This window comes from Thunnus albacares, chromosome 17 (assembly GCF_914725855.1).
Source record: "Thunnus albacares chromosome 17, fThuAlb1.1, whole genome shotgun sequence".
In the NCBI taxonomy this organism is placed as follows: domain Eukaryota; kingdom Metazoa; phylum Chordata; class Actinopteri; order Scombriformes; family Scombridae; genus Thunnus; species Thunnus albacares.
In genome coordinates, this window is record NC_058122.1 from 17,450,811 (window position 1) to 17,468,955 (window position 18,145).

The 18,145-nt window shown below is 42.4% G+C and overlaps 1 protein-coding gene across 1 annotated transcript; it reads left to right on the forward strand.

The window, feature by feature from the left end:
• The first annotated feature begins 689 nt into the window (after positions 1-689).
• On the forward strand, positions 690-15,099 carry cdc42ep4a (CDC42 effector protein (Rho GTPase binding) 4a). The gene is made up of 2 exons (XM_044332231.1): positions 690-941; positions 11,871-15,099. Exon 2 carries the CDS (start codon positions 12,027-12,029, stop codon positions 13,083-13,085), a length of 1,059 nt encoding a protein of 352 aa, XP_044188166.1. The 5' UTR covers positions 690-941; positions 11,871-12,026; the 3' UTR covers positions 13,086-15,099.
• The last annotated feature ends 3,046 nt before the right edge of the window (positions 15,100-18,145 follow it).

Consider the following 18,145-nt stretch of genomic DNA (forward strand, 5'->3'; position numbering starts at 1 on the left):
AACTTTAAAGGGATTTTTAAACGTCATACTTTTTATTTTAAATGAATCAAATTCACCTTGTATTAATATATCTTGCTTTGCCTTATTCTAATTGTCCCAGGCTCATTTTCCACGATTATAGTGCTTAAAGGTTCATAACAGTCTGCTAAAAATGACACATCAACCTTGTTAGTCTTATGATGTGTGGTGTTCATGCACCTCCCCAGAAATGTAATGTAGAACACTACAGGAGGGATTGTTTGTCTGCTTCCTCCTTCAATATCAAAGGAGGAAGCAACAATGAACGTTGTATGTTCATTGTTGTCACGGAGGATGACCATGCTCTTCACAATCATTCACAATCAGCCCCTTTTTTTTGTAATATCACAAAGTGAAAGTTACAGCTACCTTAATGAAAGCACAACCTTGGCTAAGGCCAAAACTGCTATTTGCAAGTTTCACCAATTCTTTGCAGCCTTGCATGATTAATTATTTCCTTTCCTGGTAGCAAGCACGGGTAAGACAGAGCTAATAAAATTCTTATTTCCTGTTAATCATTTTCATAGTGTGTCGTTAGTGTGCATCATGACACAGACCCGGCCTATCAGAGTGCAGGAAATGAGACTGAGCCTGTCTGAGTGGCCCCATGCTGGCAGCCTGTGTCTTTAAGGAGCCATGTAAAGAGGGCGTGTTCAAACACACTACTGAGGCAGGAGGAGGCATTGTAGTGAGTTATTGCGCTTCAGAGCAGCAGCACCGCTTCTGAGGATGCGGTGACAGCAGCAGTAACACTTCTCGGAAAAAGCAAACAGCTTCTCTGTCCAACAGTGTTATTTGGATTCCCGTGAACTGCTGATCTGAACGTTGAACATCTCATTTCCTTTGACGAATGCGCCCCCATTGTCAGCCTGCTGGGGGCCTAAAAGTGGAGCTGCACCCGGCTTTTATGAATGGGATGCTCGGTAAGTGTGTGCGCTTCAATATTTATACACGCACTTAGATTTCAATCTATAAAATGTACCTTTGCTTTTGTTTATGATGCTCAAATGTGTATCTTTAATACTGCTGATGTAGACAGTGATTCAGCAAAGCGCACGGTGCGCAAGGCTGCTGATGCTTTGTAGTATGGCTACTTATTGTTCTCCTGCCATTGACCCACCCAGAATCAGAGCATTATTGTAATGTGATCGAAACATTAGACAATGATGAAGGCGAGAATGGATCAAGTGCTATTAAATTGAAGGCTAGAAAATTATTTTTATTGTTTACTGGAGCCTTTATTTGTGCAGACAGCTGCTGTGGCGAGAATCGAGCCTGTTTTGTCTGCAGTCCTTCAGCAACAATATTAATTTAGTAATACGAATATTAATATTGGTGTTATTAGCTTGTTTGGGAAGGTTTTGAAGCCAAAATGAATGAACAACGTTGATATTTTTCACATATCACTTTCCCACAAAGGAAAACCGCAGAGGCCTTACATGAGAGCAGATGTTGAGATTCAAAATATTCAGAAGTGGGTAAAATGGGTTTGTTTATTCATTTGTTTTTTATTGTTTGTTTATTTGTTTGTTTGTTTACCAGGGACAGTGCACATTAATCAGCATTTCAGTATCCACATCAGTGTAAATGTGCCAGAGTTAGCTAATTAGTCCCTGGGTAGGTTATTACAAATTAGTGATCAAATGTCGTCAATACAATGTGATTTGGAGATGTTTACATTCTGATTTTCACATGCACTTTTAATTACTCTAATGTAACTGTGCAAATGTATGTTTTGGTAATATTGGTTTATTTTGAACATCTGTAAACTTACTCCAGAGTCAGTGAAATGTCTTTCTGGGCAGTAGGGGGACTTGAATTAGGGCACATCCAGTTTTAGATGATGACTTGATGTCATCACACATTACACACGTTCTGCCCCAACATGCGGTGTAGGCCTGTCCTGTTTGTCTAGTTCATTACCCACAGTGCCTGTTGACTTGGCAGTCTTGTTCAGTTTGCTTGGCAGGGGTGTCACGATGGCATCTGATGAGCTCATTGGCTGGGATAAGGTAATGGACTTCAGGTCTGTAGGCCATCACTCAATCACTGCCATACTGATAAGAACTCCTTAGCATTTGTTTGAGGAGATAATCTTATCAGTGGTCTGCTTGTGGGGCTAACTGGGTGGCTTTTCTTTGTTTTTGCAAGTTTAAATGTGACATTTGACCTGAGTTATCCAAAATACACAAAGGGCTTTGTAAGATGTCAAATTGTTCCACCTGGACGCTGTGATGGATTAAGGTGGACGACACAGCAAACAAACAAGCCTCATCTCTAGGATGTATATGCCATGGCTTAGCTTGTTTACCTTTTCACAGAAATGTCTCTGAAATGCCTTTCAGGATGGGCGACTTATTTAAAACCGGTCTGCACAGGTTCTGCTCCCTCTACTTTTTTCTGTTTCTTAAATTACAAAGTATCTAATTGCCTGCAGGAGACATGTGTTTAGTGCCTGAAGGTGAAAGTTATCCTTCCTCCATGTGGTGTTGGACACTGTGCCAAGCACTCTGTTATGGGGCACTGCTCAGTGTAGACCGCATTTGCTGGCTCATAGCCCAGAAAACACAACCTGCTCTGAATTTTGTTTACAAAAAAGAGTGGTTTAGCGTACTTTCATTTCAACAATAATCAGCACCTCAAGACACCCTCTTCAGTAGTGCTGGAGTGCAACTTTAGTATGTTATTTGTGGCCAGTGAGTGTATAGACCTGCATCCATGTTTGAACATGTCTGCAGTTTGTGTGCTCGTTTGAGGCAATGCGTGTGTCCTGTCCAGCCCCTTTGCATTCCAGGAAATACCGACATAAACTGTTATTTTTTTCCCCGAGGAATGCCTCTGAGGATGCGATAGTGAACTGCTGGATTATTATAGAGGACATGACAAGTCTTTTGAAGGATGTGTAGGACAAATATATCATATTGGATTGTTGACATTGTTCTTAATTACTACCACAGGTCTACAAATGATACACATAAATCCTAACCGGACGCGCCAGATGGTTTGTTACACAAAAGCATCTGAGAAGTTGTCCTTGGAGACTGTTTGGAAAGGGGAGGGCACTTTCAAAAAAACACTTGGAAGGTGATTGGATGAGTCTCACCTCCCTCTCACCGTCTATTACTGTCTTACCTTGCGAGGCAGCTGGATTCCCAACGCTGATTGGTCCGAACCAACGGTGGTTCGGACACAAGTGTGTAAACTTGAAGCCCCACAAGTTGGATTCTCACGTGATCTTGTGATGTCGTGATCTCACGAATCCAGCTGCCTCCCAAAGCAACATAAATACCAGCTGAGGGAAAATTTAATTGTTGTAGAAAACCTCCGTTCTCTCAGTACAGAATTTATGGACACAGTTGGCTTGTTTGCAACAGTTCATCAGTTCACTTCCATGACCTTTTTTTAACTCAACATCAAATCCTAAAGGCGTCTCATGTGTCAGTGTGTGAATGTTGTGTTTGTTCCTGTGCCTTTTGTTTAGCAGCATTGTTTTCTGGTCTGCATTGTGACCCAGTATGCAGGGGTTAGTACTATAAGCCAGAGGAAATGTTTATTCTGTTGTGCCATCCTGTTTCCTTGTCACTAGTTGTAAATATTGAATGGAGTTGATATCAGTGTAGCGTTAAGACAGTGACAATGGCTTATAATCTTAAACCGCTCAAAATGTTCTCAAGTCTGTCCAGAAGAATTTGTTAGTTGTGTTGTTTGTTTTATTTTTTGGCACAAAGTCATTTTTTATTTCAATCTGAGTCAGTCTCTTCTATTTGATTTGATTTGTATAAATCCAATAATTCAATATTAAATTCTAAAAAAGATGCAACACATGCAATCTTCAGCCACTCAAGAGTGTAGAATACTCCTCTGCTGGCACAGTTTGCCATACACAAGTCAAGTAGTTTCTTGTATATTTTTTCAAATATAATCTTTGACAAAAAGTGTCCTCAGCTGTTTGATAGCTGCTTCTCTGGCTTTCCTCCAGCCAGCTCATTTTGTTGCTTTTCTGCTGCTCTGACCCTATAATTATGGCACTCTTTCACTTTAAAGCAAGATGCTCTGGATCCCATAATTTCCCCGCATTCTTTCCATCAGAGGAGTACAGGTTTTCACTCGAGTGTTTCAAAATGTAAGCATACTCCATCTTCTGCAGCTCTTAAGAGACACCTGGCCAGTCTCTGTCAGTCTGCTTTGGGTGAGGATACGGACACCTGGGCCTGAGGCTGTCATCAGCTGTGACTCAGCTACGTGCTATGGAGAAGATCCGGTTGGAGTCCTCTTCTAAAATAATTAGTATCACTGACCTTCAGGCACTCCACATACTGATATGTTGCATTTATGGCTGTTGTTGAGCATACAGCTTCAGCAGTGGCCCGCATCCCTGTAGGTTATTAAAACTCTGTGTTGATGGAGATATGAGCTGTGTTTGTTTGGTTAGCCCATCAGTAATACAGAGTGATGGAGCACAGCCTTGTTGATATTGTGAGTGGTCAGGAAGGGCAGGCTGAGTAGATTTCCGGAGAGATGGGAGGCTTTATTAGCTCATTTTCTCCCTGCCCTTCCTGTGGACGTACCCCCTAACACGACAGCATGTTTCTCTGTGAAAAAAAACTTACATCACATGTGGCTATGCAATCTGTGCTTTTGGGAAGCAGTAGACTAAAGCCGTTTTCTCGTATGAACTCCAATGCCCTTTCACACATGTAGCACACAACGGGAGATTGTCTGTGTCAGATGTGTTCTCAGCTACTAGAAATACTCTGTTTGGTTTAGGTGAGGGATGGCGCCTGGGTAGAGAGCGTGCAGGAGGCTAGACAGGATGCAAAAAATACGCTGTGGTTATAAACAACCAATTCTCTTGCCGTTCATTGAATTTGTCTGACAATTTTGGCATTGGCCCTCACCAACAGAAGTTCCTGAATCCTGTTGTCTCTCCAGTCAGACATTTATATTGGCGTCTTTGTGTAAATGATCCTTCCTCTTCACCCTCGGATGTTTGTATTCTTTCGGTTTCGCGCCCGTTGATAGAAATGTCATCAACACGCCCATTGGCTTGCTCAGAATTCTCCAGACAATGACTTACTTTATTCACACGTGGGCTCAATCGGACATTACACGGACTTTGTACTAGGGAGCTGGCATGGAGCAGTCTGTTAATGTCTGGTCCAACTGATTGAGACATTTGCCTTCTCACATACACCTCCCTCCTGGTGATGTCTACATAAATTCAGGGTTGCAGTGCATGTGTGAAAGGGACTTAATTGCTGTATTGAGGTTACTGGTGTCAGTCAATCATCTCAGCGGTAATTGGTCATATTTGAGCAATTCTACGTGCATGCACAGTTTGAGAGTGCTCAGACGTTGTTCAGACGGGGATAGTTATTAACACCCTGTGGCTAGTTGTTGATCTTGCAGGCCCAGCTGGCTCAGAGTGAAAAAATCTGGGGAAATTTTAGCCACGTCTCATCGCTGAAGACATTCAAAATAATGTTAAGTGGTTATTTCTGGCATGCTCTCATGTTGATATCGCCAGTGTCAACCTCCTTTCTGCTCATTCTCTCTCTCTCTGATGATGTTGAGACACTCTAAATGCCAGACTGGTGCCAATTTTTAGCCTCCCTTCTGCCTTCATTTGTGTTTAGATGCCATGCCCAGTTAGTAGATGACGTTGATGTGGAGCCATGCTGGCTGCAATTTCACTAGCATGTTTGTAACTTACATTCTGATAAGAGCAAGGAGTAGGAATGAGCGTTATTGTGTGTGTGTGTGTGTGTGTGTGTGTGTGTGTGTGTGTGTGTGTGTGTGTGTGTGTGTGTGTGTGTGTGTGTGTGTGTGTGTGTGTGTATAAAAAGGCATTGTAGATCCATGAAAACGATGTTTATCAGTCTTGCTTCTCCCGCAGAATACTTTTCATTCTTCAGTGTGTTGAGCTGGATAGAATACAGCATTCTTGTCTGCCATCTGCTGTTTGTGTCTCTAATATAAGCTGTCAGTTTCATCAAAGCGCGGGGGCCGAGAGAAAGAGACGGAGTGTCGTGTCTGGAGGCTGTGTTGGCTGTAAATGTAAAAGAAACAAGTCATCTCCTCTTGGGTGTCAGAGGTCAGCTGGTACATGTCGAGCTGATTCGCTGCAGGTCTGTTCTCTGCCAGAACCCTTTCATTGGCTGACGGGGCTCTTCTTTTGAAAGCTATTATAGTGTCCTCGTCATTATCTGTTCGTCATTTTTCCTTCTTCTCGCTGGCTTGTCTGATCTATATGTGTGACAAATAGGGAGTTTTATAGTTGGCCTATTGATGATTATGATGACACTTTTAAGTTTGAAGGGTTGCTCTATTAATACAGCCTTGATTCCATACTGGTTATGTGGAACAGTCGTTGTATAATCTTTTACCAGCTCTGATGGCTATTTTTGAACACTGCTGAATTCTTGTAAGTTTGTTCATCCCATCCAAGCTGCTTACCACTAATATTCCACTCACTGATAGACGGATAGCAATAGATTTAGTACTCAGAGATAGGAATGCCAATTGAAAAACCCGCAGGCACTTTTTTTTTTTTTTTTAGCAGGGAAGCTCTAAAAATCTGTTATGCTTTCTTCCTAACTTAGCAGAATTTCCTGCTGGGTGAGGTGATATTAGCATAACAAACCTGCCTCACACCAGCGTGCCAGGTATGAGTGGGGATGGCAAAAACACTGTCATGTGATTTTTTTCTTTTTGTGCCTCCACGACGGCGACAGTCATGGCCGGAGGCATTATGTTTTTGGGTTGTTTGTCCATCCCGTTCTCGTGAATGTGATATCTCAGGAACGCCTTGAGGAAATTTCTTCAAATTTGGAGCAAACGTCCAATTGGACTCAAGGATGAACTGATTAGATTTTGGTAGTCAAAGGTCAAGGTCACTGTGATCTCATTCACATAAATGTCTAAAAGGATAAAATGATGAAGTGATGACATTATATATCCAAATAGTCTCTAAGTGAAGACAGCATGTTTCTCACTGGAAATTATTCACTGGAATCATACATGTTGATGTAGTGATAACTTCCATTTTGCCAGAAAATACACTTAATACCTTTTTAACTAAATTCTTTCAAAGTCTTCACTACAATTATTTTATGAGTCTGGACAGACATGGATGTAAACTGCGACCTGACTGGTTGGCGGAGGCAGACAACCGCAATGTGGTATTTCTAGTTGTTTTTTTTTGTTTTTGCAGTCTGTGTTTTAGACACAGGTCATTTTTTCTTCTCCTTCCTGTACTCAGAGACTTTATTGTTGCATTTTGGAGAAATAGTTTTAGTATTTAAGGTGTTTTTACTTGCGGTTGAGGATATATCTCATTTTAGCTTTATTAGGAAAATAACTGTCTTTTCTCACTTTTATAATTTCATTATATGTCAGAATGTAATTAAACAGCTGGTCATTAAAAACTAACACACATACAGAGACCAAGGCTTATGTGAACACTGACTGGTCAGCAAGTACAGGAAAAGTCTCTTACCATGCTCAGCGTTTCCCCCACATTTCACAGCTACAGATTTTGGATTTGCCGTGCTCTTTAGACCACAGAGGATTTACACTTTGATCAAAATGAGCCCTTGGCTTTCTTGGCATATTGGAACTGCATGGTGAAGAATAGCATGGCAAATGGGCGGCAGGGGCAGGAGGGCACTGAGGAGATACCCTGTAGGTCAACAACTTGAACAGAATTCACAACACGACAAGCAAATGGTATGCCTCTCAGAGTGCCCCAAATGGGCCATTTAAGCAACTGTTAAATCTGGCTTTTATGTAAGTAGGAGGGCTTTATTTGTAAATTCTCATTAAATCAGCATGTTCTCTCATTGCTGTGTTTATCTCAGAGGGCGTCAAGTAAAGTCAATTTTATTTATATAGCACCAAATTGCAACAGAAGCATCAGCTTGATGTCTGTTGTTCCCTGCCTGTGTGATTGAGAGATAATGTGATTTCTACTGTTTGTCCTAGGGCTGCTCCTTCCTAAATGAGATATTCAGGCCCGCTAACTGAGTTGCGTGACAGATACCTATCTACTAAAGGCTATTTGTCTGCTTAATTACTGGAACGTGTGTGTGTGTGTGTGTCTGTGTGTGTGTGTGTGTGCGTACTAGCCTATTCCTGAACAGTATACCTCTTGTCAGTGTTGCACTTAAAAATGCAAGAATGGATGAGAGCTTTCACTGACAAATGGGATTGCAAATGGTATGACTGTGACTGTCAGGCTAATTTTCAGACCGAGCAGTTTTGAAGTGTCAGTAGGTCAGAGGAAACCAGCAGTTTTAGTCCTTGTTTTTTCACGCAGATTTGGGTGCATGTGGCCTCCCATCCCCTAAAATCATTTCGCCCTCAGGTCATTCAGTTGGCCATCCAGGTCAGTGGCTTCAAATGAGGCAGACGGAGAGCTCCCAAAAACTGCAGCAGCCGTCCTCTCCCAGACAGCAGAATACACGCTGGATGAATGAAGTACAAAGAAGATGCATCAATACTCAATTAGGGAAATGGCCCATTAGACATGTTTCAGAGTGAGCGTGTGTGTGCGTGTGTGTGTCTGTGAGTAATCTCTTGTGTATTAGTCTTGACTGGCCTAGTGTGAGAGTATTGACAAGAGAAGGAGGTCGATATCATTCTTTGATTTCCTGTATAAATTCACTGTCTTCTGTTTGGGTTTTTTTGTGCTGTGTCCATTTTAATGGATGCATGTTAACTGTGAGTGATTTGAGTCATCGCTTAGGTTTACAGCGGACGTGTGTGTTCACTTCCTCTGATGAAGCATCTGTCTAGTTGTTGTGTTGAGAAATGACTGCGGCATTTCCTTTGAGTTACAATTCTCCCAGGTGTACAAATTGAGGTTGCGCTCTGATTTAGTGCTCCTTTTTTCACCCGTTCAGTAGCATGAGTTCTATTTTCTTCTTTCTATGTTATTTCTGTGCTTTAACCTCAGACGATTTGGGTGTGTATTTTTTTTTTCCCACAAAGTAGTGGCTATAACCATATCATATTTAAGCAGATTTAGAACCCCCCCATTAACCCCGGCTAGGTATTTATATTGATAAAATGTGTATGTGATCTATAAACAGAGGTAACATTACATTCCCATGGCATAAATACATTTGGGGAAACAGGCTGAAATATCATTTATCCAAGCAGATGTTAAAGGAAGAGAGAAGTGAAGCAGCATTGGCGATGGTTTTGAAACATTCCTAGTGTGCTCAAGTTTATACGCAGTGTGTTTGTGCATGCATGAATGCTCTGCTGCTTTTTACTCAGCAGTTGAGAAATACCACATCCACATCAAGACATCTGCAGAAATCTTCAAAATTCTTCAAAAAGTCTACATATCATTTAGATAATATTTAAGGTCTGTGGGTCAGAGAAGTGTGCAGTGAGTGTTAGTTTTTGGAGACCTTATAAATGGTTTCCGATTACGCTGTCAAAATAAAATGATGCAGACATGTTTCATTCGCTCGTCCTGCCTGTTTCTGTCCCACATTCTGTGTCTCCAGTGGGCTCTGCTGTAGCCAGACCCCGAGTGTTGTGAAAGTCTGTTTATGAAGTCAATCCCCCCGCTGTGACCCCGTGGTTCCCACGCTAACTGCCTGCTGCCTTCTCAGGCCCTTTTCCACTTTTTCATTCACGTGTACACCCACACGTGCATGTACACACACTTTCGCAAGGATACACAAAGCTATAAATATAGCAGGGCTGTGAATCAGGTTTGAGGTGGCTGCAAATGGCCTGTGCGGCCGCATAGCTGCCTGGATCTGGTTTAGATTGAACTGATGAAGAACAGTCTGCCTGCTGGTCTGTGACAAATTTCTGGACCCATGTCCCTACAATGGGCAATATTGAGCTTTTCAGCTTGATCCTGGCCAGGGGGCGGGGGGGGATTGAAATGTAGGGGGCGGGCTTTTACCATCTCCTCTTGTTTCATCTGCTGGTTGTTTTTTCCCTGTCTGTTTATGCCACCCAGAAGCAACTAGTCAGAAAAAACTTGTTTTTTGGCTAGGTGTGAACTATGTCTCTCCCCCTCATTATCTCCCCCCCCAAAAAAAACAAATCAGAACATGTAGCTGCAATAATAAACATGTTTTATCCAAAAAAGGGCTTTTTGTTTGTGTGTTTTGGCACAAAACCATTTGGAGTTCATGGAATCTTTTCATCGTGTCTAAGCCTCAGTTAAAAGTGCTACAATCTTACACGTACTTTATTAATTTTTATAAATTAATTTCTGTTTTGTCATTTAAAAAGTACGCAAAACATGGATGGAGTAAATGAGCAGAAACATAGCAGACCTCACATTCAAAGCTTGTATTGTCTGAGCTGTAGGTTGACACAGAAGGAGGCCATGTGTTTAAGCCTGCAACACAGAAGGAGGCCATGTGTTGCATGCTTCTATGAAGCCTGAAGCCGAGTGCAGCCCATGACAGGAAATGCTGTCGCTTGCTTGCAGGAGGGTGTTTCCATAGCAACCAAGGCAGGTGAGGGTATTAACAGGAAAAGGAGTAGAGGCTCAGCTGGCAAAGATGGGGGGGAAGATCCTGCCACATTAAACAGCCTCCCAACGGCATTTCTACCAAAAACAGTTCTGACTTCAATATATTTTGAAGGCTTTGCTGTAGAAAACCAAAGTCAAAGTTAAGTCGCTGACTGTTTTGATGATCTTCCTATGTCAGTGTGAGTAAACAAAGATAGAGGCGAGCCAGAGCAGACTTAACATAGCAAGGTAAGCGTTTTCTTCGGGCCTGCTTTCGTGAAGCCGTAGAGATTTTCCACCCACATCCAGAGGTGCATGTGTTTTTGATGCATGTCTGTAGAAACTGCTTGCACTTCATTTTGCAGACCACCATGGCAGTACTCTTTTCATGTATGGATCACTAATGAGAAAACCCTGCTCCTATCCTCCAGTGCAGTACCTGTGGAAGCATCAGTCTGGCGTAAGGTTTTCTCTGTTTGGACTACATGTTTCAATAATGCAGAAGGACGTTTTCTATCAGCTGTCAGTCACAAATCTCTAAGGGCTTAAACACTGTTGTCTAAGAGGAAGATGGTTAGGGAATATTTTCTGTTATTTCCCGTCCCTCCAATTGCAATTCCATATACATTTGTCAAAACAATGTCAATTGCATACCCAGATGACAGGAGTGTTATTGTTCTCTGATGCTTGTATAATTGACTTTTTTTGCCTGAAGAAAGATTACTTTTTTATTGTATACACTGTGAGTCAAAGTTGAACTTCACACCAGAAAATCCCTAGGAGCTCTTGACTACCCCTCTCCAATTTATGTTGGTCTGTGGTTGCTGTTTTGGTCTCAATTATAATGCAGTTTTAAAGCAGAATCCTGTGGTAATCCCCGTCTTTTTTTTCCCAGTGCATTTTAGAGGTCATCTCACATTGATGTTGGAGTGCTGCTTATCATTATGGAGTTGCATAATTGATAGCTTCGGCTCTTGTAATTAGTGGAACATGGAACAAAATTCCTAGAAATATTTTTTGTTTACTTAATGGGATTTAACAGCCATATGTGAATATTGTGCAACATAAGGTGGAAGTTGTGCAGTAAATAGATGAGATCATTTGAGCTTGAAGACTTTAAGCTCCTCATTTGCTTTATGTTTCAGTTGATTTGAGCCTCTTTATTTTTGTTTGGTGTGACATTGTAGAGTGGTGTTTCCTATGTCTTAGTAAGTGGGTTTGTACATGACTTAAACTGTCTTTTTTTTAATTGTGCATTAAGTTTTGACTGATGTATCACTTAAAAAGTGTTGGGTTTTTTGTTTTGTTTTTTAAATTGAGTTTAGGTTTTGTGTAATATATTAACTTTATTTTCATTTTTCAGGTTCCCATGCTGACTGGAATTGAGGAGCATCAATATTCATTCCAAGGTCTCTAACAAGGATTGTACTGAAGATTTGGGAGCATTTTTTGTAGCCTGACCACATCGCTCTACTACCTCTTTGTGCAAGCAACAACAACAAACTCCTAATCAGCCACCATGCCAATCCTAAAACAACTAGTGTCTGGCTCCTCACAGACCAAGCGTCGCTCACGCATGGACCTGACCAGGGAGATGATCAGTGCTCCTCTGGGTGACTTCCGCCACACCATGCATGTAGGCCGCAGTGGTGATGCCTTCGGTGACACCTCCTTTCTCAGCACCCGCTCAGGAGAACCTCCCTCCGAGACCACATCCTTCCCTCGCTCTCCCCGACCTGGCCTCCTGTCTCGCACTTTCAGGAGCAGCAAACGCTCCCAGTCTGTGACGAGAGTGGACCAGCAGAGAGACAACTCCCTGATGGTCCCTGGAGAGTCACCTACCTACGTGAAGAATGCCATGTCCCTGCCCTTCCTTAATGATGAAGACCGAGGGGACGATCTGGTGGCAAAGAGTCTGTCCTCCAGTCCTTTAAAGCAGCACGGGGAGGTAGATGGGAGAGGTGCGGCTGCAGCTGCTCACTTCCTGGAGCTGGAAGAACGGAGCTTTGGTGAGCTGACTGAGCTTCCAGAGAGCTCCCGCCACTTCGGAGGTGGAATGAAGCACGCCGAGTCAGTTATGTCCTTCCACGTCGACCTTGGACCCTCCATGCTGGGTGAAATCCTGGGGGTTATGGAGAAGGAGGATGACGATCTTGGCTACGAGGAAGGCAAGAGCAGTGAGGGCCGTGCCTCACCACCCCTCAGCACCCACGGAGAGGAAGAGGATGACATGGAGAGGAGACAGGATGAGAATACAGAGGAGCAGGTGGTGGCGGAGGAAATCGCAGAAGAATTGCAGCAGCAGCAGGCCTCTTTGCATCAAGCCAGCTCTGTAGATCTGGAGCCTGAGCATGGAGGACCCTACACCCCAGAGTACACCCCAGAGACAAGGCCAAAGCACTTGCAGCATCTAGACAGCTGCTCTGTGTCCAGCTCTGGCTCTGCTGCCCTGGATGAGAAACCAAACAGTCAGACATATGCAGGAGATACAGACAGCGCCACCTTCAGTGCCCCGCCTGAGGAGGAAAGCAACTTCTCCTCTTTCTTGGAGGATGAAGATGATGAGATTCGCGTATGAGATTCTAAAGCCTTTAAAAAAAAAAAAATAGGACAGAGCTCTGGAAGGGGTTTATTTGAAACTTGCAAGTCCTTTGACAAGTGTGGATTTGCACTTGAACCAAAATAAGACACTGTAGTCGGATACTGTGGGGATGGGATTGTGAAGAAGACTAACTTCTGTAGGTCTGCAAAAAAAAACAAAAAAAGAAGGAGTGACTGCTACCTTAAGATGAGCCAAGACTCCGTCTATCAGAGATCCTTACCCTCCACTTTCTGTTTGTCTATCAATCCGTATCTCCCTTTGAACATTGAAGGAACTGACATGGAAGAGCAGCCACTTTTTGAATATGGAACATTCCAGAAGTAAGCGGGGAAGCAGCAAGGACTGGTTAGAAAGGAACTTTTGTAGGAAAAACACTTTCCATAACTAAGGCTCAGTTCCAGCTTTCTCTCTCTCCCCTCTCACTTGACGTGTCACATGTGCTTTTTTCATCTAGTTCGCCTCTCTTCTTGCTGCGCTTTCTCTCTCACTGGCTGTGGGACATTATAAGGCCTGAGCTGAACAGAAGGCCCCTGTCACCACAGGATCACTGGTGGGTATCTTGTCACAATAAAGGGGGCTGTGTTTGTCACTGGAGTGTGAAGCCCTGCCTTGAGCCTCTTTCATCTGAAAATATTATAGTAAAGTGCCATAGATCTGTCATAGTTCCCCTCCTTATGTAACTCAGGGTCCTTGTGACACTGTTTAAAGGCTGCCGTTTCCTGTTATAAAGCTGGACCACAAAGCCAAAACCAAAATTCTCTTTTGTTTTGTTTTTAATTACTGTGAGCGCCACACAGGCTTAGACTCAGTGTCAATTAGAGAAAAGCAGGGAAGTAAAGCAAATGGAGATACATTATCCTGCATTAACTATAAAGCATGGTGTTACTACAGGAAACCAGAAGTGTGAAAAGAAAAGTAGTGTGTGGCACACCGGAGAGGGATTACAACACTGTTTGTTGCCCTCTTTCTCCAATGAACTTTTTTTTTTCATCCTGAAGCCATAATGTTCATGATTTTACAAATGTCCGTGAACTGACATGAATTGGCTATCTTTCTTTTACTAATCTGTCCTTTCAAGTAGAAACTGAAAAGAGATGATAACCACTTCCTTCCTTCCTTCCTTGTTTTTTGCACATCTGAGCAACTGCAGTGGTGCAACTGAACTGTGTAAAAGATGCTGATCCTTATTAGTCCAGGGTCAAGCCTTATGTACAAAACAGTTTCCACCACTACGTATGAGGAAGGTTTTAGGTTATGTATTGTTAAGTCAGTGCACCAGCAGGCACGATTAAACCAGACACTACTAGTATTTGGTGTTTAATACCTGTTGTTTTTATTTTCTTTGAAAAATCTTCTCTATTTGTGTTATGTCTGTTTTGAAGAGTCGTGGAAAAAGAAGACACAGGCAGCAATAGATGCAAGAGCATTAAGAAAATATTACTATTTTTATGCAAGTTGCATAGTCATTGCAGCTTGAATGTATCTCTTGCATCATTAAAAACTGTGGACAGAAAGTATTGAGGCTCAGTTGTGCTGATTGATTTCACTGCCTTAACTGAAGCTGACAGATGTGCCAAATCATAATTATCTAGCCAAAAATAATTTGGTTGTGAAACTCACTCTTGGGAGAGCATGTCAAATCTGCCTGTCACTTCCTTCTGTGTGGTGGTAATCAATGTTGAACTTCAGTTAAGAATTTCAGCTTGCAGGTTAAAAAAAAAAAAGAAATAAATAGGGTTGTAAGACCTAATATCATGCAGGAAAAATAATGAATTTGCATAACTGGACATTTATGTTGCCAATAACTCAAACACTACATAATATATTCAGGTAATTTCCACAGTTTTGTGCGAATGGGAACTTGTCTGTGTTGCCCTTTTTGTACAATGTTTATGTATATTATGCCTTATTGTTGTCTTCTTTACAGCTTCTTTCTGTACTATCCAAAATAACCTATATTTTTCAATAAAAGAAATCCTGAACATCTTTACTGCTGTATATTGTTATTTTTCCTCTGTCCTCAGTACATCAGAAGATAATTTAGTATATGTATGCATGGAGTGCTCCTCAATCAGCAGCATTAACAAAGGAATTCCTTGAGTGCTGTCTCTGTTTCCTGTCTCTATTCTCTAGCTCTCCCAGAAGAGGAAGGAAGGAAGCAATTGAGGCCTAGTTGGACATGTCTCTTATGTATTAGCTATACAAGCTGAGAATGGTGTGTTCGTGTGTGTGTGTGTATGTGTGTGTGTAAAAGATGTAAGCCTTATTTTAAAAGCTCCGCTACCCCCATGGAGCAGCTTTACGCTTCGTAACTTACCCGTGCAGATGTGGGAGGGGTGGAAGACGGATGGAGGAGGAAAGGTTTATCATTATGGATATCTGCTTTCATAAACAGGGATGACAGGTTGTTTTTTTTCACCCTGCTGATTAGAAGATGGATGACTCTGGCATTCATGTAAGACCAAGATCCTGCTCATCATCATGGACTCCTAGCTGTTGTCAGTTTTGAGTGTACAGACCATGCTTCGGCTTTTCACACACTACTGAACCCCTCATGACTCGGGCAAAGTTCAACGCACTCTGTGTTGTTAACACTGGCTGCAGACAGTTCAAGGTCTCACCCTTCATCCATCCACATTAAAACTGCACACTGAAAACACAGCTCTATTCCTCTTCGGTATCTTTTACCGATTCAATCTTTCATGTCCACTTTGGAGGATGTTTAATCTCCTTCCACTTTCAGGTTTTCACAGTCACATTATGCCAGCGTCCAATCTGCCAGGGGGCTGGAAAATGTCATTATTCTTACACTTGTGGTAAAAACAGGCCATTTATATTGATTGTTGTGGTCAATAGAAACCAGTAGTGCTATTGATCCTGCTTTTTTCTCTGTTTTAAGTCATTATTCTTTTAAGACATTTCTTTGTTTGTTTCTCTGAGAAGGAAAGACTAAATCTTCACTTGTCACTACTTTTGAATTTTCTTCTAAAAGTTTTGTTTTTAATCACTTCTTTGAGATAAATTATTTTTATTCATTTTTGCTGCTGGCCAGCACCGTGGAGCAGGTTGCTTTGTCCAAGTCTTGTTATGTACTGCCATCTAGTGTTTACTTGATGAGGCTCACATTTGGTGATGGGTGTGTCTGTAATGGCTGATTTGACTTTGGGGTTGTAAATCGAGCTCTTAAATACCTCTGTATCATCTTACACCCGAAACATCACATTGATTGATTTGTTTTATTTTTATTTGATGCATTTTACAGTGTTACATCAAACTATTCACACTGATAACCAAACGTGCCAAGTGAGGTTATTTGGATGATTTGTAGTAAGAGGGAGGATATGAACACAACTGTTCAAGTTGAACTTGACACCGGAGACGGCTGATTTGTTCAGGAGGCTCAGCTCATCCCCCTCCCCTATAGAAACTCATTGTAATTTGAGTCTGCCTTGCAGCTGTTTCTCCCTCTCAAACACCCTGGATGTAGTTTCTCATCTGCTTCAGCAGTGGCTGTCAAATGTCATTTCCCTTTGGTTTCCAACTCGCTTTGAAAATCGTATTTTCTTACTCAAGCCACCAATGGGAGGCGCTCATTGCCTTTAGGTTTATTATGTCAGGAGCCCCTGCCTGGACCCACAACCTTTTCCGCCAAATTCCATCAGCAGACTTGCAAGTCTTCCAGGAGGCCGGCGGCATGCTGAAATCTGGAAAGTATTAAACAACCTGCTGGTGGAGGGGACTGGGGAAGGGAAGGTGGGGGGCGGATGAAGGAGAGAGAGAGGGGAAGTAAAAAGTGGGGGATGGGGGAGAAAAGAAACAGAATACAAAATTGTTCATATACCGCCCTTTGCCTGGCTCTGCTCCCTTTCCCCTCCCACACACACACACTAGTGTGTGAGCTTCCCTCAAAAATCCAGACCACTCCCCAAGCAACTCCAGCATTTTTCTTTTATGTTTGCAGCAGTATTTTGCAAGTCCTTTTTTTTTTTAATGGGTCATAAACAAACAACCAATTCTGCTATGTAGTTCTGCACTGAGGGAGAGAGGTTGGGGAGAGTGTGTGGGTGTGGTGTGTGTATGAGAGAGAGTGTGTGGAGTTGTTTGCTGGCACAGAACTGAAAGGCGAGTGCCACGGTCGAAAGCCCTGACTGTGTGTTTGTGGTTGGAAGTGAGAATGAAAAAAACTGGATGGCATCCAGACATCCTTTCCCATGTTTTGATATACATATCTCTGACCGAATGTATGCACAGTATCTGGGAGGGCATAATGTGCCTGAGAGAGAAGGCCCACCTCTGAGAAGATGTATAGAATCTGAACTGTGCCGAGATGTGTTTTTAAGCAAGCAAGCAAGAAATTAATCTCCCACAGAGCAAGATCCGTTCTCTCTGTAAAGTGTTGGTGCATACATTGATTTTCTTATTCGAAATTCTCAATAATAATTTCTTCGGTTCTGCTAGGATCTGCTCAGATAAAATTTGATGGTATTTCAAATGTCATGACATATTTGTTAGTCATTCTGTAAAGACTTTTCTCCTCGGCTGTCTTTTTATTGATTAAATCTCAACCTCTGTTCCTGGAGTAATTTATCTTTGCCTTTCCAAATGTTGCACAGCCGCCTTTAGTTCGGTCTGCCAAGTTTCAAGTAACCAAACAAAGTGTTGGACTGACCGCCTACACAAACTAACTAACTTTATCATTAGGAAACATTTTTTCCCCCTCCATGTCTTCAAAGATAGGCTAAGGTATTCCTCTAGGCCGGCGATACACAGCTATACGGATATTGGTGTTAACAGGAGCAGCGAACATAAACATTCCAGTACCCAGTGTTGACCTCTTGACCTCTAAACCCTGGAACTGCAGGGCCGGCAGCAGGAGACCACACACACGTGGGGGGAGGAGCAGGGAGGATGCAAAACTTCTCCGGTGTCCTCGCTTTAAAGACCTTCAGATGCCTGTGCTGAGGACTGTGAAAAATTAGCCCATCATCTAAACATCAGCGCAGTTCTCCTGCTCGGGGGATTGTTGCATGTGCAGG

What these genes read in the sequence shown, in the direction of transcription:
- cdc42ep4a (XM_044332231.1), top strand. Translation starts at nt 12,027, where the DNA reads ATGCCAATCCTAAAACAACTAGTGTCTGGCTCCTCACAGACCAAGCGT.